Genomic DNA, 25,142 nt, shown 5'->3' on the forward strand with positions numbered 1-25,142 from the left:
GATGGGAGTCTAATCTTTCTTTTGGTAGGTTCCGTGTTTATATAGCCATAGAGCACAATATTCTGTGCCTTGAAAAATCAGTCAAAATCGTCTAAAATAGGCCGTACTGAAGGGGTTGTTTTTTGAGAAATAGCTGGGATTGAATGACTTAATGATACTGTCCATCATAAACATATGTTATTCATATTAATAAAGAAGCAAAATAAGTTATCAGGTTTATTAATGCTTTTTTTGGTGTCCTTCCAGTGCTCGAAAACGTGCGAGGGAGGATTTCGTGTGCGTGAGGTGCGTTGTCTCTCTGAAGACAAGCAGTCCACCAGCAGCTGTGACGAGCAGCTCAAACCAGCAGAGCGGGAAGACTGCAACCCCGAGCCTTGCATCCCTCAAATAGGTCTGTCTATTTTGTCTCTTTTCCCGAATATGTGTCTCATTCCTCTTGTTCCTTTTTCCCCAGACGACAACTGCAAAGACCAGTACTTCAACTGCAACGTGGTTGTCCAGGCCCGTCTATGCGTCTATGACTACTACAAGAACACCTGCTGCGCCTCGTGCTCGCGTCACCCGCGCAGACACTCCGTCGTTCACAGAGGGCACAGCTAACGACCGCATCCAGGGGGCTCTTGGCTCCACGTTTGGAACTTTTTATGATGTTGTCTGGAGACAGGGAGTAGAAACATTTGCTTGTGTGTGTGAGGCATGTGGAAAGGGCAGGAATCAACTCACTGGATGACTCAAACGGTGGTGTGTAAAACAGCCTATTAATCAATTAAATCAATCAGCCCTCATGCTGCATTCAAGAAGACTGGAAAGTAGGACATCTCCCATCCAAAGTGAATGGAAACCAAAAACAGGGCCGATAATCAACACAAGCTGATATTTTTAATGTCAGCAGTTTTTTTGTGGCAGCCTTGATCAGTTTTCTTTACATTATACCAAGTAACGTCATGTAGAGATAATTCAGTGATTCCATGTTGAGAGTGTTCAGTTATTTTTTGGGAACTCGCAATAAATATGTAAAAGTGAGCAACACTGCCATCTCGTGGTGGTGAGTGGTAGTGACGGAAGGTGCCCTAAAAACTGCAGGCGAACAAACCACGGTCATTACACAATTCCCTTAACTCAAAGAAACACTTGAGTTGGCGCAATAATCAACTTCATCAAGTAAGTAAGAGCAAAAACAACAAGTAGATAGAAAATTACACTTGTAAATTCCAGTCTAACGCAGAGCATAGCACCACACAAGCTAAAGCTAGTATTGCATTTTCATTTTAAAGATAAAACATGCTGTGTTAAATGGTTAATATTTACAATAAGGGGCATTGAAAATATCATTACTTTATTTACACAGCCGTCTGGTTCAATGTGTTTTTTAGCCGAATTTCTGTGGTCGCCGCCATTTTGTTTGACGTCACACTACGCCACTTAACGTCAAGTCTGTTAGCGAAGCGTTTCACGCGTTAAGGCTAATGTCGCAAAGTAATTAGTAACAGGTTGTGATAAATGGTTAACACTTTCAGTGCACGTATAGTTCATATCATGTACGCATATGAGGATGAAACGCAGAAGGTGATTTCTTGTCCTGACCGTAGATGTAAATATGTTGTTAAATATTCTCAGTGATCCTTCGATCGAGGAAGAACTTTGTTAAAGAACGCTATTTATTTGTGCTGCGTCTTCCGAATCTTGATTTTTGTGTTTGTATGTGTCATTTCCTGGCGGTAGATCACATTCCGAGAAACTGCTGCTGCTCCACGCGTGTCAAAGACTTTGGCATGAACCAGTCCTGACTTACAGTATTACAATTATTAACGTCATCACCAACTTTCTACCCTTCAAGCACAATGTGACGTTCACGAGTCCAGTCTCAGTGGGAAACAACAGTTTTGGCCCTGCCATCAGTATTCAAACACATCTGTATTGGCTTTATGTGCTCTTTTTCAAATAAACAATTATTTTTTTGTATACATAATGTGTTTTCGTTGTTAGGGTTGTTTTTTTGCCGTGTTGAGTACACATTTCCTTTTTTATAAATCGTGTACATATTTCCTTCGGATGTAATGTATTTAATGGCTTTTATAATTTGTTACTTATATTGTAATGGTTTTATTTTCAGGCTCGTTTCAACATTGTGGTGCGTTTTAGTGCGGAGTTAGAACGACATCTGGTGGCCGATACCTGTAAGTGCGGTTTGCAATTTATTGCTGTGTCCCAACGTCATTTAAATCTTGGATTTGACTGATTTTTATCAACGCAGTTTAACTAAAATAAAATATCCATTTGTTTTCTAAACACGTTTCCTAAAGTACTTCAGTTGGTTACTAGAAAAAAATAATGCTCAAATTTGCAGAATCCTTCATTTATTAATTTCCCTGCTGTTTATAAACACGAGCATTGCCATTGCTTGAAATCATTTCTGCAGATGATGAGAATTTCAAAATGTAGCTCATGTTTTCTAAACATTTGGAGTTATTCTTATAATTATGCGTGCCATACTGGCGTAGCTGGATGTAAAAAGTACATGTGCTCATTCTGTGTTGTTTGATACGTCAGTGTTGATCATTGCAGACGCTGCTCAGAATCTTTCACTGTTCACGACGGGACTGAAAGTTTTGTCTGACTCGCTCATGAAGGCCTCGATCTCGTCCACCGTCCTCGGGACGCAGGTCAGCAGCTCGATGCCGTTGGCGGTGACGGCGATGTCGTCCTCAATGCGAACCTGCGGGACGGTTGAAAACGGGACACCATCAAAGCAGAACCTATACTGTATTTTATAAGTACTATTAGAGGTAGTGTCAGAGCCATAACAGGCAGGATGCTGCCTGTGTGTAAGGTAACGCCCGATAACGGCTCTGATGTGTCTATTTTGCAGGGTCTCTGTGTGAAAGGAGGAGGTAATGAAGACATTTGGACTCAGACAATGATAGACTGACCCCACCAAAGCCTCGGAAGCGGGCCAGCACTTGGTTGTTGATGAAGCAGCTCTGTGCCGGGTCAGCCAGAGCCTGATCCAGCAGGTGGTTGATGAAGTAAATACCAGGCTCCACAGTCAGAACCATGCGCTCCTGAACCCGGCGGCCCATCCGCAGACTTTTCAGCCCGGGCTCATCGATCCGCTCCACCCCCTGCAGGACGGAGACGTTACTGCACGTCTATGCCTGTCACGATAATTGATTAATCGAACGATTAAAAAAAAAAACAACCCCAAAAACAGGTTGATAATTAAGATGCCATGTATGCGTGTGTTTGCGTGTGTGCTGGTCTCTCTGTGCCACACAGGCTGGATGACGAGAGGGTTCACTCTGCATCTGTCCGTGCGCATTGGTTCTGTAGTGGAATGAACGGAAAGAGTGGGCTCTCATCTCATTCAGCCTCTTTGTGGAGGCGGGGCTACTAACTACTACCCTACTACCCTAGCAGCAGTTAGCTTCGTGCCAGCATATGCTAACATGAATGGTTTTCAGGCGAATGCCACAGCCCCAGTGTGAGAATATTTCAGTTTTAAACAGAATGAACACAGTGAGGGCATGAACACAGATGACCGACACGGACAATTTTCTCAACTGGGGAAAAAAAACTACCAATAGAAGTGCGTCGGTGCCTTCGTCCTGACAGCCAACGCTTACTGAGGAGTTTGGTCGGCAAATATAAACAAAACAGTGCAAAATGGTGCTCGCTCACAGAGAGTGTCGCTGGCTAAATTGCAAAAACATACATACAGACAACTTCTGTGTCAAACTAATGTCTCACACGGTACACAGTACACTGTACTTGAGTACCATCTAGTGGTTCAAATGTGAATCACATCTCTCATGAAACGAATGAGAAAAATTGTCTCAAAAAATGTTGCCGATAATATTGAATGTCGACAACAATTTGTCACACAATTATCGACCATCAAAACTGGTTATCGTGTCAGGCCATGTACGTCCTTCCGCTCGGCTTCTCAACATCTCCGCCGACTCACCTCGGGATAGCCTCCCACGTCGTGCACGTCGATGCCCAGCAGGTGTCCCAGGCCGTGGGGCATGAAGACGGAGCCCATGTGGACCTTCATCATGTCGTCTACGCTGCCCCTCAGGAGGCCTATCTTCACCAGCTCCTCCAGGTGGACCCGGTCAGCCAGGCGGTGCATGTCGGTCCACTTGACACCTGCAGGTAAACATCATCACAACGTCTTCTGTAAGAATGTAGATTACCGTATATAATAATCTGTGTTAGCAATGAAAGAGCACCTGGTTTGATAGCCGCCATGACAGTCCTGGAGGATTTGAAGACTGCCTCGTAGATGGCCCTCTGGTCGGCGGTGAACTTGCCGTTGGCGGGGAAGGAGCAGGTTATGTCTGACGAGTAGCAGTAGTACTCGCCGCCCATGTCGAACAGACTGGAGGGAAACACGCAACCATAAGGTACAGGTGACGTTTTTAAATGCAAAAAGAAGTTATACAAGCTTTCAGTACTAAGCAGCTGCTGTGTATATAAAAAAAAAACATTACCATTGATAAGTTTAAGACACTCACCACATGTCGCCATCCATGATGGTTTTGTCATTTGGCGCTCCAGCGTGACCGTAATGCAGAACAGAGGAATTGTGGCCCCTGGTGGTCAAACATTGAATTGACACGAGTTGAAGTTTGGATTGTCAGAGAGCTATTTAACAATACGGTATGTTTTGCATTGTAATTGTTGGTTGCAGTGTAGTAACTCCAGGAAGCAGAAACCACCGTGTTCCTTTGTAAACAACAGTTGAACTCATATTAGCTTCACCGCTCCTAATAACAGCTTCATCAAATATACATGATGTTATCCATGAGGCAAACCAACTCTTGCACTACATTTAAAAAACATGTAAACATGCGTCAGAGGTTTTAGTCTTGGGAAAATAGAAATAATCTGTTCCAGGGTCAAACAGTCACGCTCCTCGCACCATTTTATCAACTGCACAGGCAATGTTTTAAGTCACACTTGGACACGGTTATACACGTTAAAAGTAGATTCATCTCTGTAGTAAAGTGCAGCTACTCATCCTTGGAATGCGCCTGACGGACACCTAATGCACGGCCATTCAACTGTAAAATGTAATTATGTTTTTTTGAACCTGAATGCTAGCTCCCAAAGACTTACCTTATATGTATTTCACGTTTCTTTTTTTGCACGAGAAGCAAAAAGAGGTGATGACAAGTGCACAATAAAAGAGGTCACTTTTCAATCATTTTTAATCCATAAAAACGGCCACAAGGTGGCAGAAGTGCATTTGAAGAGAGCCCGGCATGGATGTTTTGGTGTATTAACGTGAGACAGGAAGGGGGAAGTGAGAGAGCGTGGAGGAGCGTAGAGTGAAGAAGGTTACGCATTGTAGGGAAATTTAACACACGCAGTTTCGTTCCAAATTATTTTGTGGAAATTATTTTGATGTAAAACCCTCTTTTTAGTTGGGAACTGATATTTTCCTGAAACGTACCTTTGTTCTACTGCTGATTACTAAAGAACGGAAAAAGGTTAAACCAAAGTCTTTTTTTCTGATGAAAGACGAGTGTCTAATCTTTCTTTTGGTAGGTTCCATGTCTATATAGCCTTAGAACACAATAGTCTGTGTGCCTTGGAAGGTCAGTCAAAATGGTCTAAAATGGCCGCTACTGGCGGGGCTGTCTTTTGAGAAATGCCTGGGATTGAATGAGTTAATCTGTAGATGTCAAATCACAGGTTTTTCACATTTATTCAAGTATCAAGGAAGTCAACCACTGATAACGTGGAGATGTAAATATCACACCTTTTAACAATCTTGTCATTCAAGTGTAAAAAGAACTCATCCGTTGCTAAAATGAAGATGTAAAATCACACCTTTTTAAAAATTCTTGTTCTTGAAGAGTAAAAAGAAGTTGGCTGCTGTTAAAGTGAAGATGTAAAATCACATCTTTTTAACATTCTTGTCACTCATAAGTTCACCAAAGTTCATCATTTGACACCCGATGCAAGTCTTTTTTCACAAAGATTTTGTCAAATGGGGGGGGGGGTTCCACTGTAGTAAAAGAAATAGTTTGGCTTTAGCGCACATGAAAGCAACGAAGTGGAGCAAGACAACTTTCTCAATTAGCGTAACAACGTCAACACCCCTTTTTTAAATTTTGTATTACTTTTTTGGACATGGCGCAGGTTGTTAATTACTACAAGGCTTCGTGTAAACACAGAACTAGCTAATACCCGCTAATCCCTAAGAAAAACTCATTACACACGGCCTTGACTACACGAGGCTGACGTGCGATTAGCAAGCGCTCACGCGTAGCGACTCCGCTAATTAAGTTTGGTAGCAACTGACTACAGGCCGGAGTTGCTTGTGTTGAGTTGCGTCATGTTTGGATGTTACCAGTGTGTCGGAGAAGCTTACGTTCCGCAGATGCACGTGTACGAGGTGTGGCGCATCCCTCCTTTGGTGTAGCAGTAATGCTGGAACAGGCTGGAAGACGACATGAAAAGGAACAACACTGATGAGCAGGAGGGAGCCAACCGAATATCCATCCTCGTATTATTCCATGAAACGGAAATGTGGCCTGACAACAACACCTCTGCATTATTATTACTACTAATATTATTATTATTATTAGGGCTGTAACAATACAAATATCTGCATTGAAGCGTTCAATGGAGCAATACGCAGCTTCAAATTTATTTGATCAACTTCTGACGGCGCTCAGTGCATCTGCAATCAACTACTCTGGCTTAGGTCGCATTGTCAAGCACAGAGCCACGGAGCTCACATTCAAACCGTGTAAAAAAAATGTTGAAAATGTGAAAAATGTGGCAATTTCAATCAAATTCAAATTTAAAAAGGCAAGGTAATTTATTTTTTGTAGTGAAAAAATGTTGAATCTGTAACACAAACGTATTGAACCAAACCGAAATGTGAATTTTGTGTATCGTTGCACCCCTAATTATTATGATTATGATTATTATTATTATTATTATTATCTTTGTATTGGCTCTCGTGAGATTGTGCACCAAAAACACAAGTTACCTCTCCATTTCGTATTCTTTCTGTCCAGGTGTCACGTGCTTCATGACCTACAAACACACACACACACACACACACACACGCACACGCGCGTCCATGCCAGTGAGGAATTAGCTCCATGGATCTTAGTGGGATCATTTCACCAACCAATCAGAACAAACGTAGCTGCAACGATGCTTTTCCCAACACAAAACACACGGTTATTGTGTGAAGACTGAGAGACAGACATTCACACGAATAAAAGAATCCTTTCTAAGCGCTCAAGGCCAAACAAACAAACAAAAGCCTGAGAAAATATTTTTAATTGGCAATAATTACATTTTTTATTAAATAAAATTGATTATAAAATAATTTAAAAAAATCGGACTGAATTGTGACAATATAAACATTTATTTCACGCATTCCCATATTCATTCATGGAAAATCAATAAATCAATTTATTATTGCAGCTTTTTATTCTGGGTTATCCCCACAAACTTTGAACTAGAAGAGGCAGCAAAAAGAAATGTAATGTACACGTTAAGGCACATATTGTTTCTGTTCAATAAAAGGCATGTATCCAGATTAGATTGGATAAGATAGAACTTTATTGATCCCTTGGGTGTGTGCCCTCAGGGAAATTCAAGGGACGGTATGCAACTGGCCCAAGATGACTTTTTAAACCAAAAAATAGAAGAACACCATCGCCGCCTCGCATATGTGACCAATGGTGCTTTAAAAGAGCAGACTGTATGAAAAAATGTCTGGATTTTTCACACCGTTGAATTATTCAATGTTTGAGGACAACATGTGGAAATCCACTATATTTAGTTTGTTCTTTTTTTCCCTCCCTTTTTTATGGCAAAAATATCCTTTGTTACCGTTTCTTTAGAGCAGGGGTGTGTAAAAGGTGTGAGGCTGTTTGTTTTTTTTTTTCTTGGCCTGCAGCACATTCTTAACTTAGCTAAAAAACAACAACAACAAAAATGGAAACATCAGCAGTCATTTTACAAGAATGACGTGAACGTACGAAGAGAAAAAAGTAGTCATTTAATGAGGAAAAAGTCCGAATTTGAGTAGAATAATGTTGTAATATGAAGAAAAATATTCATTTTAGTAACATGAAGTTGAAATCTATCAGTGTTTATTTGTTTATTTTTACATAATTTGGGCTTCCAGCTCATAAAACCCACAAAAACAGGAATTCCAAAAATGAGAATACTGTGAAGAAATCACCATTTACGTCTCCGTTTTTGCAGGAAAAAAAAGAAATTAGGATCACATCAAATCAATCAAAATATGGTACTTTCAAAACGATATGTCAATCTTCAATACTTGGTTGGGAATCCCTTTGCCTTAATCACTGCCTCGATGCCACGTGGCATTGAAGCAATCAGCCTGTGGCATTGCCTGGGAGTTATGGAAGCCCAGATTTCCTTGATGCTTGCTGTCAGCTCTTCTTTGTTGTTGGGTCTGGTGCCCCTCATTTTCCTCTTGAGAATACCCCATAGATTCTCAATGGGGTTTAGGTCCGGTGAGTTGGCTGGCCAGTCAAGCACTGTAAAGGCATGGGCATCAAACCAGGTTTTGGTGCTTCTGGCGGTATGGGCAGGGGCCAGGTCCTGCTGGAAGATGAAATCTGCATCTCCATACAGATCCTCAGCAGAAGGAATCATGAAGTCCTCTAAAACATTCTGGTAGACTGTTGCGGTGACCTTGGATTTAAGAAAGCAGAGTTTACCAACACCTGCACCGGACATTGCACCCCAAATCATGACGGACTGTGGATATTTCACACTGGACCTCACGCAGCTTGGGTTCTGTTCCTCACCCGTCTTCCTCCAAACCCTTGGACCTTGATTCCCAAATGAAAGGCACACTTTACTTTCATGGGAAAAGAGGACCTTGGACCACTGGCCAACAGTCCAGTCCTTCTCCTTGGCCCAGTGGAGACGCTTCCTACGTTGGCTCAGGTTCACAAGTGGCTTGACCCGAGGAACCCCACAGTTGTAGCCCATCTCCCGGATGCGTCTGAATGTGGTGGTTTTTGAAGCTGTGACTCCCGCCTCATTCCACTCTTTCTGGATCTCTGCCAGATTCTTGAATCTTCCCTGTTTGATAATCCGCTGAAGCCCACGGTCATCTCTTTTGCTGGTGCATCTTCTCCTGCCACATTTTGCCCTTCCTCTAGACTTTCCATTGATATGCTTGGACACAGCACTCTGAACAACCAGCCTCCTTAGCTAGGAACTTTTGTGGCTTACCCATCCTATGGAGGGCATCAATGATGGTCTTCTGGCCAGTTGTCATGTCTGCAGTCTTCCCCATATTGAACCCAACTGAGACAATTGAACCAAACTGAAGCAATTTAATGACACCTGGGGAAGCCTGTGCAGGTGATTTGACTTTAGTAGATGATTAGTGTGTGACACTCACTTTAAAACATTCATGCCCTGCAAAATTTGGGCTGATTTCTTCACAGTATTCTAATTTTTGGAATTCCTGTTTTTGTGGGTTTTATGAGCTGGAAGCCCAAATTACGTAAAAATAAACAAATAAACACTTGAAATGGTTTAAATTGTGGGCCCTGAATCTATAATCTATGAAAGTTTAACTTTTTGAATGGAATTATGGAAATTAAACAACTTTTCCATGACATTCTAATGTTTTGGAAAGGGTCTGTATATATAGTGTGTGTTAGTTTTTTAAAGACGTAACATTATGAGAAAAAAATAAAGCTGTAATTTTTAGAAAATTCGGTTGCGGCAAAAGTTACAATTTTATGAGAATAAACCCTGTAATTTTATGAGAACAAAGTCAAAATATGTGACGAAAGCCTGAATTACTAGGAGAACATTTTCAAGAAGTTGAAATAGTAGACTGCAGAAACGGGGGAAAAAAGCAGTAATTTTACAAGAAGAAAGTCTAAATATGAAGAGAAAAAAGTCGTCTTGTAACAACACATTTTTTTGCAATGTTATGAGCATAAACTTGTTATGTTATGAGGAAAAATAATGTCATTTTGGGAGAATAAAGTTGAAATATTAAAGAAAAATGTATTTTTATAAATGATATCATATGCCCCCGCAACCCTGAAGAGGAGAAGCGGTATAGAAAATGGATGGATGGATCTAATATCAGAAACAAACCAAAATAAAGGAAACCATTTTTGGGGGACAATTGGGTTGGTGAAAAAGTTCTAATATTATGGGAATAAAGTCATAATATAAAAAAAGGATAAAGATGATTGTTTTGTCCTAAAATAAAAAAGGGAAAGAAACAGCAGACCAGAGTGCTTACTAAAAACAAGCGTTTTCGACTACACAGGACATCACGTCACAAAGCTGAGATGCAGTTTTTTCTTGAAATATCTGACTTCTTATCATATCCACGTGTTGCTTTACGAAATATCCGAGTGGCCTTTGCATCCTTTTATTTTTCACTATGTGGCCCTCAGTGGAAACAGTCTGGACACCCCTAATTTAGGGAGACCATATATTTTCTATATTTGATTCAGTTTTGATTTTTCCCCGAGCTAATCCAAAATGTCACTAACGTTACTTACTGGTACGCCTTGAATTTGAAGCACACGCTGAAACATGTAACCAGTGTCTTCATCCCTATTTTTTCTTTTAAATAAAACAAAACTAAATCCTCCTCCTTATTCCGAGCACATTTCTAGTTTCTTATTCCATGAATAAAATACATGCGTCAACTTGACATTTCAGATGAAATCTCACCATCTTGTGGGCTTCGCTGGACACCTTGTTGGTGTATCTGAGGACCTCCAGCTCCATGTCGGTCTTAATCAGGCGGCTGCAGGGAGAAAAAGAACTCTGTCAGGTAAGGTGAGCGACTTTACTTGAACCAACTTGCAGAAGAAGCACTGCAGTGGTGGGGGTGGGGCCAAAGGAGACGTTTCTGAAGTTCAGCTATTCAAATGTGCTCCGCTAATACGCTTCCTCTGGGAACGTGACCCCCACATTCTCTTGAAATGTCACTAAGATACCTTTTTTTTAATCATCTTTGTGCTGCACAGCTTAAAACTTTAGCTTCCAGACCCAAATCCAAAATTGCACTTGGAGTGGTTACACATTGATAAGTGGATGTCTCACACAGAAGTACAAAACATTTGAACCCTTGCAGCTGTCCTACTAGTGGAAGCTAATAGAAATAACACCTTCATGGACTGTACAGGTCATGTTTTACCATCCATAACTGTCATGCCTAAGAGCAGGCGAACCCTGTAGAACGCAACATGACGTCACAAGTGTAATAAGAAGTTAACCACAAGTAACATGAAGTAGGGCTGCAACTAAGCATTATTTGCTCCTTCGTCGATTCATCTGAAGCTTGTTGTTTCCATTCGTCGAGTACTCGGGGCACCCGAACTTTTTTCACCAAGGGCCGCATACTGAAAATTCAAAGAATGCGAGGGCCACTTTGATATTTGACATTTCGTAAAGCATGTGGATCTGCTAACAAGTTTATAGGTCACAAAGAGTATTATTATTATTATTATTATTATTATTAGGATTATCTTTTTCGGGCCACACGGTGGCAGAGTGGTTAGCATGTTGGCCACGCAGTCAGGAAATCGGGAACATCTGGGTTGGAATCTCTGTTGGGCATCTCAGTGTGGAGTTGCATGTTCTCCCGTGGGTTTTCTGTGGGTACTCCGGTTTCCTCCCACATTCCACAAACATGCATGTTAGCTTCATTGGCGACTCTAAATGGTCCGTAGGTATGAATGTGAGTGTTTGTCTATATGTGCCCTGCCATTGGCTGGACACCCGCCCAGGGTGTACCCCGCCTGTTGCCCGAAGTCAGCTGGGATAGGCTCCAGCATGCCCCCGTGACCCTAATGAGGAGAAGCGGTATAGAAAATGGATGGATGATTCTTTTCTTCTCACATTACACTTCTTTGCTTATTTTTGCATTTAAATTGTTTTTCAACATAGTTCCGTTTTATTTTAGTGAATCGTTTATATATATATATATATATATATATATATATATATATATATATATATATATATATATATACACACATATATATATATATATATATACAATTTTTCCCAGCCTAATTGCATATTGATTATTTTTCTCATCATATTACCACTTTGGGAAAAAAAACTGCCTTTTTTTTCTTTAATATTTCAACTTTTTTCTTCGACTTATTCTGATAATATTCAGACTTTATTCTTGTAAAATGACATTGCCACTTTTATCTCTTATTATTATAGCTTCTAGTAAAATTATTGCTCTTGTATTTTTCTTGTATTTCTCGAATGTGCTGAGGTCCTCTCTTTGGACACGCCTCCCCTCGGTGGACCAAATCAATATGAACCAACACACACACAGTGAGTACTTTGGGCCACAGCGTATCAGAAAAGAGGCAGAAATGTCAAAGCTGATGTGTGTGAATGTCTTGTTTTGCCTAAAACAATTGCCACTCAAGTGCAAAAAGAACTGAACCACAGCTAACAGCAACAATACAAAAAAAACTATTAAATGACGCCAGCTCAAAAAAACAAAGAAAGAAAAAAAAAAGAGTTGAAACCGTGGTCAAACGTTGTGAGGCACCATAAGGAATAACTCACGGAGCTGCGTTTGGGTTTCTCCTTGGCTTTTTTTGCAACATGTCAGACGTTAGCATAATCAAGACCCAAAAGTCTGAAAAAAAGCCAAACGGTGTTACGAGATGAAAGAAGAGTATGGACAGACAGGAAGTTACATGACGTAAGCTGCCTCACGCTGGAAGCAGCTTGGATGCGTGATTGCCTCAGACTGAAGGTTTTCAGTGCTAACAGTAACAGTGGTGAACTTGTTTTGGCAGTGACAGTCTGTTTCACATTCTCACCAATGGGAAGTCATCACATAATAGATTGTGTTCAGCCTCATGTGTTCTGTGCCCGCAGCATCAGCAGCAACGTAAGTAACAGTGATGCGGGGGGAGGGGGGGAGGGGGGGGGGCCTGTTTGTGGCGCGGTATAACGTCTTCCTCAGCAGGAGGTGTGACTCAAGAGCATTCCTCCTCATTTTGGCAAAATGTCCACTCTTCAGAAGGATGCTGAGTCTAATATAGACAAGAAGCAGGCGTGCACGGAGTCCATTACGTGCACACACACACACACACTTGTTTCTGACACTTAAGAGGGGACAAACAAACCTGATTCATGCTCCCCACAAACCCAAAACCAGCAATGTGCAATCTTTATGTGAAAATGTTTGCATTTTGCAGCTTTTATTTTGTATTTTGTAATGTGCAGTGTCAAGGACTGAATAGAGTGAGTTGTGTGTTCTCATTAAAAAATGGTCAACACCTGAAACGTCCTGTTATTTCCTGATCGGAGGCCTAACCCCCGTGACGTAATGACAATGGACAATGAAACTGGTGTCGGGAGTCAGTCTGCAGGCAACACGGTTCCACCTGAGCACCAACACCAAAGTGGCTACAGTGGAAAACGCTGCATACATGCGCTGCTCCCGCGCGTTGGCAAAAGTTACGACTAAGACAGTCCATCATAAAAGGGAACAAAGCAAAGAAAGCTGGATGCTGGAGTATGAACACGCACGTTATTACAAGCCACATGAGGACGTTGAAGCGTTTAAGACATACTGTGAAAACTCACCATTCCACAATGACTGGGTGCAAGAGAGTGTTGTTCACTTGGAATCTGAGGCAAAAGGAAAATACGTCAATTAGGCGCACAGAAGTCTGAAATAGTACTTGCATGCAAATTCTATTTGTCCTTTTTGATCAAATCCACAGAAGGATAAAAGTGGTGCACTTTTAACGAGACTAGCGTGAAGGACAACACTGTTGACTTCACTAAATGATCTTTATGTATGAGATTGTACAAAGTGTCATTCAGTGGAACCTACTGGCTAATTCCTTCAAAGGAGGCTTCCCGGCTGACGCTCCCGCTGTCCGTGTTCTGTCCTCGCTACAGTGAAGAGTGACATGAAATCCTCTTTAAAGCATCCAATGAATACAGCTCAGGAATTAGTACGTCCACAACGGGCTTGCTTGATCAGGTGTGTTTGTGTGAAAAGGTAATGTAAGGGAAGGGACAGCAGCGTACCAGCGTGAGGAGGACGGCTGCTTTCAGGTTGCCGAGGACTTCAGCAATCTGCAAGGCAAAAACAATCAGGCTGATTGTGAGACGCTGCAGAGTGACACCGCGGCTGGCAGGTGTCGCCCTGTCACCAGACGAGAACCTCAAATGACTTTTATTGGTCATCCGGCAGCCTAAAATGTCACCTGACATTTCCCTGACACGCTCGTGACCCCCGGGGAGCGCTGCAACTATCACATAGCTTTAATATTCCGCATCAGTGTGGAGGCACATTAGCGCCGTGAAGGTCGTCTTATTTGCAAGCACCAGCGGGTGTCCACGCTGGGCCAACACAAGGCAGCCTGTCTGGTTATCACACTCGAGTTCGTTACCACAACTTGGCAATTATGTTTGTGAGGCCAAACATAAGGTGCTTTCACAGGAAATACGCGTACAATAGTGAAAAACAACAGTCCTGTATTTATTTGTATTCAAATGAATGTAATGTTTTAATGACATCAATTGAACAAACAAATAAAACAGCTCATAGAATAACAAAAATAACAGTAACAGGTTTGTTACTGTGTGCTAGAAAACCGTTATTCATGAAAACAAACACTGCCATTGGTACGTTTTGGCTTTGGCATTGTGTGGCGACGACGCCAAGGATGCAGAGAGCAGGACTCAGATGCAGGTAAATGTAAATGTTTAATAATCAAGCGGCAAGGATCCGACAAAGAGCAGTAGAAAACGCAAACAACAGTATAATGCTCCAACAAGGTCCAGGAACACGCACGTGGACTAAATAGGCAGGACTAAAATGAGCAGCAGGTGCGTGAAACAAGAAACATAAATCTCAAATGAACACAGAGCAGGGCACCACAGGAAGAACTGCAAAATAAGGGCACAGACACATAAAAAACACACACAAACGTGTGACAACTATGAGCAGAAACCTTTTTTTTTTTACAAGAAAAAAAACCTTGAAATATTAGACCATAAACTTGTTTTATTTCAAAAATAAAGCCTGTTTCATTAGAAAAACTTTGCAATGTTTAGTAAGTAAACTCGTACTAGATGTTTATGAAGGAAAAAAACAAATATTAAAATAAACTTGTCTTTGAAAACGAAGTCTTTTCACATGAAAAGAAGCCTTGGACTTACAACGCGTAACCTTCTGCACGCTACGCTCCTCCACGCTCTCTCACTTCCTCCTTGCTGTCGAGCTCGTTAATACATGGACAAGATCCATGCCGAGCTCTTATCATATGCACTTCTGCCACCTTGTGGCCGTTTGTATAGCTTAAAACTGCATGGAAAGTTACCTCTTTTACTGTGCACTTGCATCATCAAATGAAAATGAAAAGATGTATAAATACGTCTTTGGGAGCGAGCGTTCAGGTTTTAAAAAAAAGTATAAATACCTCGTTGGTATTGAATAAGTTAATGAATTACTAATTTTATTAGTGATTACCTATTTTTGGGCCCCGTGGCCGATAGCACTCATCATAAATACATTGAAGAGTGTACAACGAATCCATGTGATCTGTATCGGCCAATTTCAGTCCTGGATGATTGGTATCGAAATCGGCAGCATAAAAACTCTGATCCGAGCAGCCCTAATTTTTATTTGTGGGAAAAAAAAGGGAATTTACGAAACCAATAAAAAAAATCCTAATTTTCGGGGTGAAAAAAACGTTGCGAGAACAAGTTTCTAATCTCGAAACACTGAAGTTGTAATTTTAACCATTTTTTTCTCACCATGTCAACTTTTTCTCATAAAATCAGGCAGAGGAAACGCCGTCACTCGGCAGAAGTCCTAGGGTATGCGTCTCAGCAACAGCAGAGAAAGGACAAGAAGAGTCGGCAGAAACAGGAAGTCAGACACACACTAAGGAAATTACTCCCAAAAGCCAGTATTGTGAGGAAAACGTATCCATACGTATTGATTTGGTCATTGAATCACTGCTGTGTATGACATATTCCGTATTAGACTTGTTTTACCACCGCAGCGCACTGAACCATCCTCCTCATACAAGAATCACCAGTGAAACAGACACGATTGGACGTTTTAAAAAGTGTGTGTCACGCCTCAGCGAGAACCTCGGGAGATCCTCTGCTCTTAGAACCTTCTGGAGCACAACAAGCTCGTCAAGTGGAGCCAGGCGGAACACTTTGACGTGCGCAGAGCGTCGAGGATCGGATTCAGTAGACTTAAAGAAATGCAGACGTCTGTGACGCAGCACTTAAAAAGGTCACAATATTGACGGTGTGCTTTCCTTTTGTGCCTTCAGCGTGAGGCCCAGCAGGCACGCTGGACCACACTTAACGCAGCAAAAGCGGCTATTATGGCATTTTAGTGTTTTGAAGGCTCCTACTGTGACTCCGCTGGAGGAAGCGCTGGTGGGATTGATGTGCAAACTCTCCCTCCAGGCTGGAACTGTGACGCCTCGGGGAAGCGCAGCGATATAAGTCCCACCTCTGCTCTTTACAATGGCGAGAAGGTCACCGCGTAAATTTAGTGCCCGCTGTTTAACTCATACATGATTGTCGACAAGGAGTTGTCTGCGACAAGAGCGGCGGGGGTTACGGGCTGAATAGATTAGCTGTGATTTGTCAACATGCACACCTCCAAAATAGCTGCGGAAATGTCAGATGTTGACGTCGGGTCCCGCGGGAGTCTGCCTGTCAATGCCGATGTACACGACTGCTTTGCAAAACTTCCCAAAACAGACAATTAAAGCCAGGCGAGGCAGGCGTGTATTTTTACACTCGGCTGCTGGAATGGTTCAAATCTCAAACAAAGCTTGTCAGAGGTGAAGTAGGAAAGGATTTATCATCAAAGCACTGCATTGTTTTGTGTATATTCACCTTGTACACACACACACACCCACACACACACGCCGATCAACATCTTTACATTTCTTCTCGGCTAGGAGCCTTCGTCTAGCATTTTTGTGCAGTAGATTCTTAAAATCCACAGCGCTCTCCTATGATATAGAGGATCTTTTACGAACATTTTTCCTGTCGATCAGTAAAAACAGCAACGTGTTCGCGTCTGAGAGGATCACCGACTAGTACTTTTGCAATAGGACCTTAAAAACAGCAGTGTTCCTGTCGTGCAGAGGATCTTTAACAAGTGTTTTTGCAGCAGATTCTAAAAAACAGCAGATCTGTCCTATCATTGAAATAATTTTTGACTTGCATTTTTGCAGGAAGTCCTTGAAAAAGGAAACCTGCACGTTTTTTTTTTAAATTTTGCCCGTCATCCACAATCCTTGTGTGAGACATGAACACACGTCTTTTTTAAACTTTTCTGCGTGTTCTAAAGATTAAAAACAAAAAGAGGAAGCTAAGAATGCACGTTATGGGACGCACCTACTGCGCCTATAAAGCCTTCTGAATAAACCTCCAAAACCACCAACAACGCCACATTTACATCATGTGACCAGCATATTAACCAAGCTACAGTGATATTGTTGCTATTATTATTATTAACATTGTTACGCCGAAGAACTACGTTAACTGGCGTAGTGACACCTCGCCACACCACGCCGGCTAGCTACTAGCTGGCTAGCGACTAGCTTCACCACACACTCGCCCGCAGCGTGTCAGCGCCGCGCTGACAATGCCTCAGACATACCACCAAAAAGGTGACGCTACATATTGGAGCTGCCGCCGCCGCTGCTGTGTTTTTATTTTTGAGTTTAGAAACGTTAACGCTAGGTGTAGGCGTTCGTTTCTATGTTGCTATGTGAAATCAATGCACCCAGGATGGAAGTTCCGGTAATGCTTAAAATGAGCAAAATACAGCAAAATACTGTACTGTTTACTGTTTTTAAGTATTACAGGCTACCATGAACGTACCTGTTACTACATGGTTACAAGTGCAGTTTTCCTTTAGAAATAGCAGAGCACTCCTGTCATATAGAGGATCTTTGACTGACTGGTGTTTTCGCAGTACGTCCTTAAAAACAGCAGAGCAGTCCTGTCATTTAGAGGCACTTTGACTGTCGTTTTTGCAGTATATGCTTAAAAACAGCAAATCCTTCCTGCCACAGAGAGGATCTTTGACTTGCATTTGGCAGTCCTTAAAAAACAGCAGAGAATTCCTGTTACACAGAGAATCTTTGACTGGTGCTTTTGCAGTACTTCATTAAAAACAGTAAAGCGTTTTTGTCATGTAGAGGAACTTCGACTGGTATTTTTGCAGTGAGTCCTTAAAAACAGCAGATAACTCCTGCCATATAGAGGCTCTTTGATCGTTTTTGCAGTACGTCCTTAAAAACAGCAAAGATTTCCTCCAATATAGAATATCTTTGACTTGTATTATAACAGAAGATGCTTAAAAATAGCAAAGGTGGGCTTTCTCATGCACTGAGTGAGGTTGCAGTTGATACAATTCTTGTGTTGTTGCTCTGCAGGTGCGCATCGACATGGGTCCCAAACGTGAATCAAGCAAACCCACCATCACTCCCAAATGGCTGGTGAGGCATCCGGTGTAAAACCTTGACGTCGTTTCTCGTCGTTTTAATTGGGAAGTTCTAATTATTTGTGTTTGCCTCTTCTGCCGCAGACACTTTTGCAGTTACATCTGGCCAAAGGTCGAGTACGAGCGGCAGACTTACATCGGCGGAGTAGTGCACCTCATCCACGGCGTACTTCATCCTGAAGTGCTCCTTGGGAAAGATCCTGTCAACACAACGGAAGGCAAACACAAACTGCTGATGGAAAGTACACACTGTGTTCGTCCAGACACCGTGGAGGAGAAAACACACTCATTAAGATTTTAGGAGGCTAACAGAATGACTCACTCTCCCATCCAAGTGGCATAGCTTTGGGGCAGTTTGGGGACAAATAGCATAGATTTCCCAGAGTCCACTTCAATGGCTCCAGAGCAGTCAGACTCTGTGACCCCAAAGGCCCAGTGGAAGAAGGATTCCTGCAGACAATAGTCGGCAAGCGTGGACAAAGAAAGCACAAAGCAGGAAGGTCAAAATGTGGGAAAGTGGAGATTGGTTTACCCTTGGGAACAAAGACACTGGTTAATAAATCACCGCATAGCATAGCAGTCCCAAGATACTTGAAAAAATACAGAGGATGGCAATGCATGCGATACGACGGGGAAGTGCCTTGAGGTATGCTTCTTGTCCATCATCTCCAGATCTTTGAGCCTTTAAGTGAAAAAGTCCAATACAGCGTTCCCTCGCTAGTTCGCCGTTCACCTTTCGCCGAATTTTGATTGATTGATTTTTTTTTTTTTACAGCTTATGAACGTGCACTGTGTTCTGCGTCCTGATTGGCTAAGGGAGGACCCACGCACTGTGTTCTGTGTCCTGATTGGCTAAGGGACAGTAGACCATCAATCAATCTCCCCCGTGTCTTCCTGTGCAGTACAGAATGGGTTGGACTTGCCAGATGTACATAAATGCTCGATTGCTAGCAGTGTGACTCTGAAGTGCTGTGTGTTTGCAAGTTTCATCCCCGACGACACCCACAATGTCGACCAAAGGTTCTGCACCGTCAAAGGCACCTGCGGTCGCACCCAAAAGGCAGAGGAGGATGCTAACCATCGCACAAAACAGTGCACTTCTGGACGTGCTGAAGGAAGGTAGAAGTTGCGGCTCTTGGGCGCCATTACGGAATAAATGACTCTTCGCTTCGAGGGGGAGGACAATATGACGACAAGAGCAGTTTGTTTTAACAAGGATGCAAAAACGCTAGAGTACAGCGGAACGGCGGCAAGAGGAAGGTTTTAGCTTTTTTGAGAGTGTTTAAACAAGAGAGAAATGTGAGAAAATGTTCATGCCTGTCTGAGAAAAGTGTATAAAGTGTAGGGTGGGGGTTTCACAGCCTTAAAACAAATATAAGCATTGGGAAAAAAATTAAGTTGGCTACTTTGCGGATTTCACTTATTGTGGGCTATTTTGGGAACCTGTCCCTTGCGCTAAACGAGGGAACACTGTATTATGGACCTGCAGTAAGTGCTTTAATGATACAGTATATGTATTTCTTTGAAGAGGATGGGGTGTTATTTTGAAGCGGGCGAAAACTGGAGCGAGGCCGTTGTTTCCCAAATATTCTTTTATGATAACCTTAAAACATAATATTCATTTATTTCTATATTTATTTATTATGAGCACATTTTTTAAAAATAACTTATGATTTGGATTGCATAAGAAAGTGGACAGGAAAAAACAGCTCTCTTTGACCACATGGTCACAACACCGCAGGAACAGAACCAATGTTGTAACAGCGGTACAGCCAGCATGAATACTATTGTTGAGTTCATTGGATAAAACAGTACAGAAAGTGGAACATGTAGGACTTTCGCACCAGCAGCTATGTAGCCACATTTTAAAGCGCATACAGAGGTAGGTAAAGCTGCTGGATGCTGGACAGTCATCATATTTCAAATGAAGCTGCTGCCATGTTGTGGATTAAAAAAACACATCAGGGAGTTGCAGGTTACAGCTACAGTTAACACCAATATTTTCTCACCTGGCACTAATTTCAGACCCGGCGTAAGCCCGGCATCCGGTGACTATATCATACATAAACTGTACTACTTTTATAACACTATATAATTGGACAGTGGTGTTAAATGGCGCATTTACAGAAATAGCAGTAAGTAAGTAAAAGGCCCCATCTTAAACGAACCACACAGTTGTCAGTTATAGATTCTAAATCTGTAAGAGCTCTGCTTTCATACAAATTAACACCATTATTTTGAAAAAATGATTTACACTCTGTCATGACTCAGCTCAATAACTGTAGTTGATGATACAGAACCGAAAAATAACAGAAACAAAGGTCCAACGTAGTACCTGAACGCACCACAAACAAAAAGAAGTGCCACCCCATACCCGCAGATGGTAGTAGACGGTTCATCATTCATTGCAGTTGTTAATCACTCAGGAACTCCAACTAACGTCTTTGATAGTTTGGATTGACTGTTTCCCTGCAGGGCACCGTGGAGTAAAAGATACCCGTTCAAGTGAGTCAAACAAACACCACCAACCTGCCTGAAGACAAGGTCCGTGTCGGTGCAGTGCCTCTGCTGCTGCTCCCCGCCTTGCAGCACCACAACCGAGCGGGCCTCCACTCCGTCTTTGCTTTTCAGCCCTCTGCACAGTCGCTGGCGGTTTTCTGCGAAAAGGGCGGCGGACACTCTCAGGGTGTCATTACCCAGCCAGTAGACCGGTCTGAGGGGACAGGACAGGGAGAGCAAAGGTACATGTTTTTTTAAATTTATTTACGGAACCTATAAAAACTGTTTGGTAGTGCCGTTTGTTTACATGACAACGGTGTTTCCAAGCCTGAAAACAAAGACTTCAAAACAAAGGTACTGGTCTGTGGTCTCACGCTCTTTGATACTGATATGTCTACCATTACATATCTCCTGCCATGGAATTAACACACTGTGGTGACCCATAATATTGTTTTGGACATTTCTCCTGGAGATTAATAAAGAGTCATTCATTCATTCATTCATTCCTTCCTTCATTCTTGAGGTTGTTGTAGCCTATGGCTGTAGCCACTCATAGACATACATGATATCGACTTCGCATTGACTGGGTTTGTCCACTCCTGTGATATGCCAAGGTCACCGCCATATTGGATGTGGCAACAAGGCTGCGCTGTAAATGAATACAAGTAAATGTACTTACTTTGACAAAGCGCCTTTCTACCAAGAAATGTAAGTGAATGCTTCTCGTTTATACACTCACAAACGCACGAACATACTTGGGAAACGGTCAGGCACCAAAAACAATGAAAAGATGGCCAAGATCAGAATTTTATTGATCCCACACAGGTGTAACTATCCCTTTAAACGTTCTTCTTGTACATTTTCTTCTCATCATATTATGACTATATTCCCATAATATTTTGACTTTATTCTTGTAACAGAACTTTTTTGCTACCTAATTTTCCATACATTACAACGTGACTGTTTTTGTTTGTTTTTCATATTGCAACTTTAAAAATATTTTTTATTTAATATTTAACTTTTTGCTACTAAAATTACATTTTTTCTCATAATATTGTGGCGTTATTCTCATAAAATGATGACTTTTTCCTCATTAGATTATTTTCTCTTAATATTTTCACTTAATTATCGTAATATTACTGATGACTTTTCCATTTTGGCTATTGTTTTTAAATTTCCTTGTTAAATAAGATTTTTTTGGGATGTTCCGCGGACCAAAAAAAAACAGCCGCGGGCTGCTTAATGGACACCCCTGCCCTGAGTGAACCATGCACCCGATGACTAATGGAGGCAAGTTGTCGGCCTAAAGCTGCAGTCTCCGTGACATCGCCAACTGCTGGCCTGGCATGCATACTGCAGGTAGATCTGCGTGACAAATGTTGTCATTTGTCTTGTAAATATTCCCTTTGTGCGTCTGGTTTTGCTTCTTTCCAGACTGACCTCATCGGCGGAATGAAATCGGAATGAAGAATGATAAAAAAAAAAAGGCCAACACACTCTCCCAAGGTTTGCATGTTTTTTCTATTCAATCTTAGAACTATTTTCACATCTCTAAATTCTGAAGGCTGCAGTGATATTGCTTTTGTGTGTGTGTGTGTGTGTTGTGTTGTGTTGTGTTGTGCTGCCGTGACGTGTAGATAATCCTTCAGATACGACATAATAAGATTTGATGGGGTGTGAGGAGTCGCCCTGGCCGAGCAAAGATTAAGACAGTACTTTGACAATTTGACAAGCTTGTAACACGGCGGGTCAGATAGGTAAGAAATCTCTTCACCGATAAGACAACCTAATCTGATCCCGGCTGGACTGTACTCAAGGTCCATCCATAAACCCGGAACTGTTATTTTTTTATGGTTTATTCTGCAACGCTTGCTACTGCACAAGTTTAAACACGACACGATAACATGCAGCAATGAAATCTAGTAATTCAACTGGCACTACTGGAAGGATTCAAGCGTGTCAGCTTTCTTTTTAAAGGGCAAAGTCTCTTGTGTTGTCACACTGCATAACTTAGGAACTGCTTTTTGTTGCAATCTTCCTCAACACTGTGCTCTGCAGATTTGGTCTGAGCAATGCCACTACCACAAGACAATACCGTAAAAGTATATTTAATCAAATGCACGGCAGCACAATATGCACAAAAGTGGCATATTTGATGAGTGAAATTCATGTTTCCATCTTTCACTTACTTTTGTCTAAATTACAAACCGCATTGAATACATTATCATCCGAGGCACATGATTAAGATACAACCCGAATTAAAAGTAGGCTAGCATCAAGTCATGACAGCTTATCTTGAAGACTTTTGTCATCCATTTAGAAGTCAGTCATTTACCAGCAGTGCAGCATGATGCTCAATGATTAATCATAGATAACATTTAAGTGCATTAAAGTACAGAATGAGCATGTTCGACTCTAACCCCGCAAAATGTGTTCATTTTTTCAAGCAACAAAAGTTGAGCTTGTTTATTACATAGATAGAAATATGTTGATAGCATTCATTTATAGGTAATGCTGGCAATGACACTGCGGTGTGTTCACGCTCTCTATCAGCCGTTAGACATTTTTAAGTGCTCTACAAAAAAAGTTGGTATTGTACGGTATTAGTTGTAAGCAACGTGGTGTTGCGTTTCTAAACGACTGAACTGGTGGATGACAACATAACCACTAACATCAAACTGTTTATTGATATCGATATATCTCAACTGAATTGTCGTTTAGTGATGACAGACAATCTGCCTGACCACAAACGTCTCATTTATTAGCCCACGAGCCAGGCGGAAGTTCCCTTGTAGACGCAGACAAGCGTTAAAGTATATAAGTTTCACACCGCGCAGAAAATGTAATTAATTCCACACATATATTATGATGCTCGGCAATGTTATTTCAACCTTGTCAGAGTAAAAACGTAGCACGGGAAACTCACTGTGGTGCTGCAGCCATGATGACATCCAGAATGTCACGTGCCCGAAGAAGTCATGTGACTTCTGTTTGCTTCCGTTCCGGCATGTGACGTAGCACAATGTAGCGTTCAATAAAGCTGGACTTCTCGGCTTTTATTTGATACGTTTTTGCGTTTATTGACGAAATTAGTAATACTATTTTATTTGTTTTAAAAGTCATCATATGTTAGTGTCGAGTGAATTTATTAGACCGTAAAGGTTTTACAATGTAGATATCTCACAAGCTTTTGAGCGCCGTATTTGTTTAATTTACATAGAGCTGATTTGAACACCTGTTGTTCAATGTTTGACACTTTTTAATTAAAAAGAGGAATAGCACCATTAAGATCGTCTGACCTTGCAGAGTCACACCACAATCCTATTTTTTGCATCTGTGTGTGTGTGTGTGTGTGTGTGTGTGTGTGTGTGTGTGTGTATCATGTGCAGGGAAAATGAAATGACCCACTGTCATGAATATAAATGAGCACAGCACTCTAACCAGAATTAAAACCTGTTCGTCTGCATAATTTAACAGATAACCGTGTGTACTTTTAGATGTTTGCATCCTTTATTTGCTGGCGCTCATCTTTGGAGAGATGCTCACTTTCTCACGCGGGCAATGTCTGAGTACGCAAAGAAAGGGCCCACACACTGCTCTGGACACATCATTAGGTACACCTCCACAATCGAATGACACATTGCTATTGATTTAACAATATGTCTCAGATGTAGAATATTATCTTCTGTTGTTTTGCAATGATTCTACAGTAAAACAAACAAACAAAAAAAAACAGTCAGGGGAAGATGCAGCTCACTTGCCGTTAAAAGAAATAAAACATCAAGTGCCATCACTTGTTTACATTTCAAAATATTCCAAAAGCAAACACAGGCAATAGAAGTAGGGGGATCCCTCGTTTATCGCTTTTAGTTGGTTACATACCCGTGATAAGTGAATTTCCGCAGAGTAGAATCCTTATTTGTAAATTGAATATTTTTGTATGATCTTGTTTGACTTGTGACTTGTTTCCGACCTTCTAAATACGTTTTTTTTATCATTATCATAGCCCTCTAGACATGTAATAACACCCCTATAGTCACCTTTACACTTGTATTGTCCAATAAAATCGGCACAATAAGAGAAAATGATCCATTTAAAACAT

At 41.5% G+C, this 25,142-nt stretch overlaps 2 protein-coding genes across 2 annotated transcripts in view; one reads left to right on the plus strand and one right to left on the minus strand.

Moving 5' to 3' along the window:
* The window catches only part of LOC129178056 (thrombospondin type-1 domain-containing protein 4-like), a 32,651-nt gene extending 30,544 nt beyond the window's left edge, over window positions 1-2,107 (plus strand). Inside the window, exons 17-18 of the mRNA XM_054769780.1 lie at window positions 247-391; window positions 455-2,107. Coding sequence (XP_054625755.1) covers window positions 247-391; window positions 455-600 — 291 coding nt within the window. The 3' untranslated portion in view covers window positions 601-2,107. The remainder of the gene's footprint in view (window positions 1-246; window positions 392-454) is intronic.
* Window positions 2,108-2,325: 218 nt separating this feature from the next.
* pepd (peptidase D) lies at window positions 2,326-24,040 on the minus strand. Its single transcript, XM_054769789.1, has 15 exons — window positions 23,967-24,040; window positions 21,071-21,254; window positions 18,864-18,991; window positions 18,678-18,741; window positions 14,077-14,124; window positions 13,877-13,938; window positions 13,624-13,668; window positions 10,726-10,801; window positions 7,010-7,056; window positions 6,383-6,451; window positions 4,518-4,595; window positions 4,233-4,381; window positions 3,965-4,149; window positions 2,931-3,122; window positions 2,326-2,716 (listed from the first exon to the last, which is right to left on the minus strand). The coding sequence occupies exons 1-15, from the start codon at window positions 23,981-23,983 to the stop codon at window positions 2,573-2,575; spliced, it is 1,488 nt and encodes a 495-aa protein (XP_054625764.1). The 5' UTR covers window positions 23,984-24,040; the 3' UTR covers window positions 2,326-2,572.
* Between the last annotated feature and the right edge of the window lie 1,102 nt (window positions 24,041-25,142).

Source organism: Dunckerocampus dactyliophorus, chromosome 3 (genome assembly GCF_027744805.1).
Source record: "Dunckerocampus dactyliophorus isolate RoL2022-P2 chromosome 3, RoL_Ddac_1.1, whole genome shotgun sequence".
NCBI classification, from domain to species: domain Eukaryota; kingdom Metazoa; phylum Chordata; class Actinopteri; order Syngnathiformes; family Syngnathidae; genus Dunckerocampus; species Dunckerocampus dactyliophorus.

Bases quoted from the DNA above. Each gene is read 5' to 3' on its own strand.
- pepd (XM_054769789.1), bottom strand. The intron at 18,742-18,863 runs GTGAGTCATTCT...TTGTGTTGACAG, and splicing joins TATGCCACTTGGATGGGAGA to GATCTTTCCCAAGGAGCACT. The intron at 3,123-3,964 runs GTGAGTCGGCGG...TCCGTCCTGCAG, and splicing joins ACGTGGGAGGCTATCCCGAG to GGGGTGGAGCGGATCGATGA.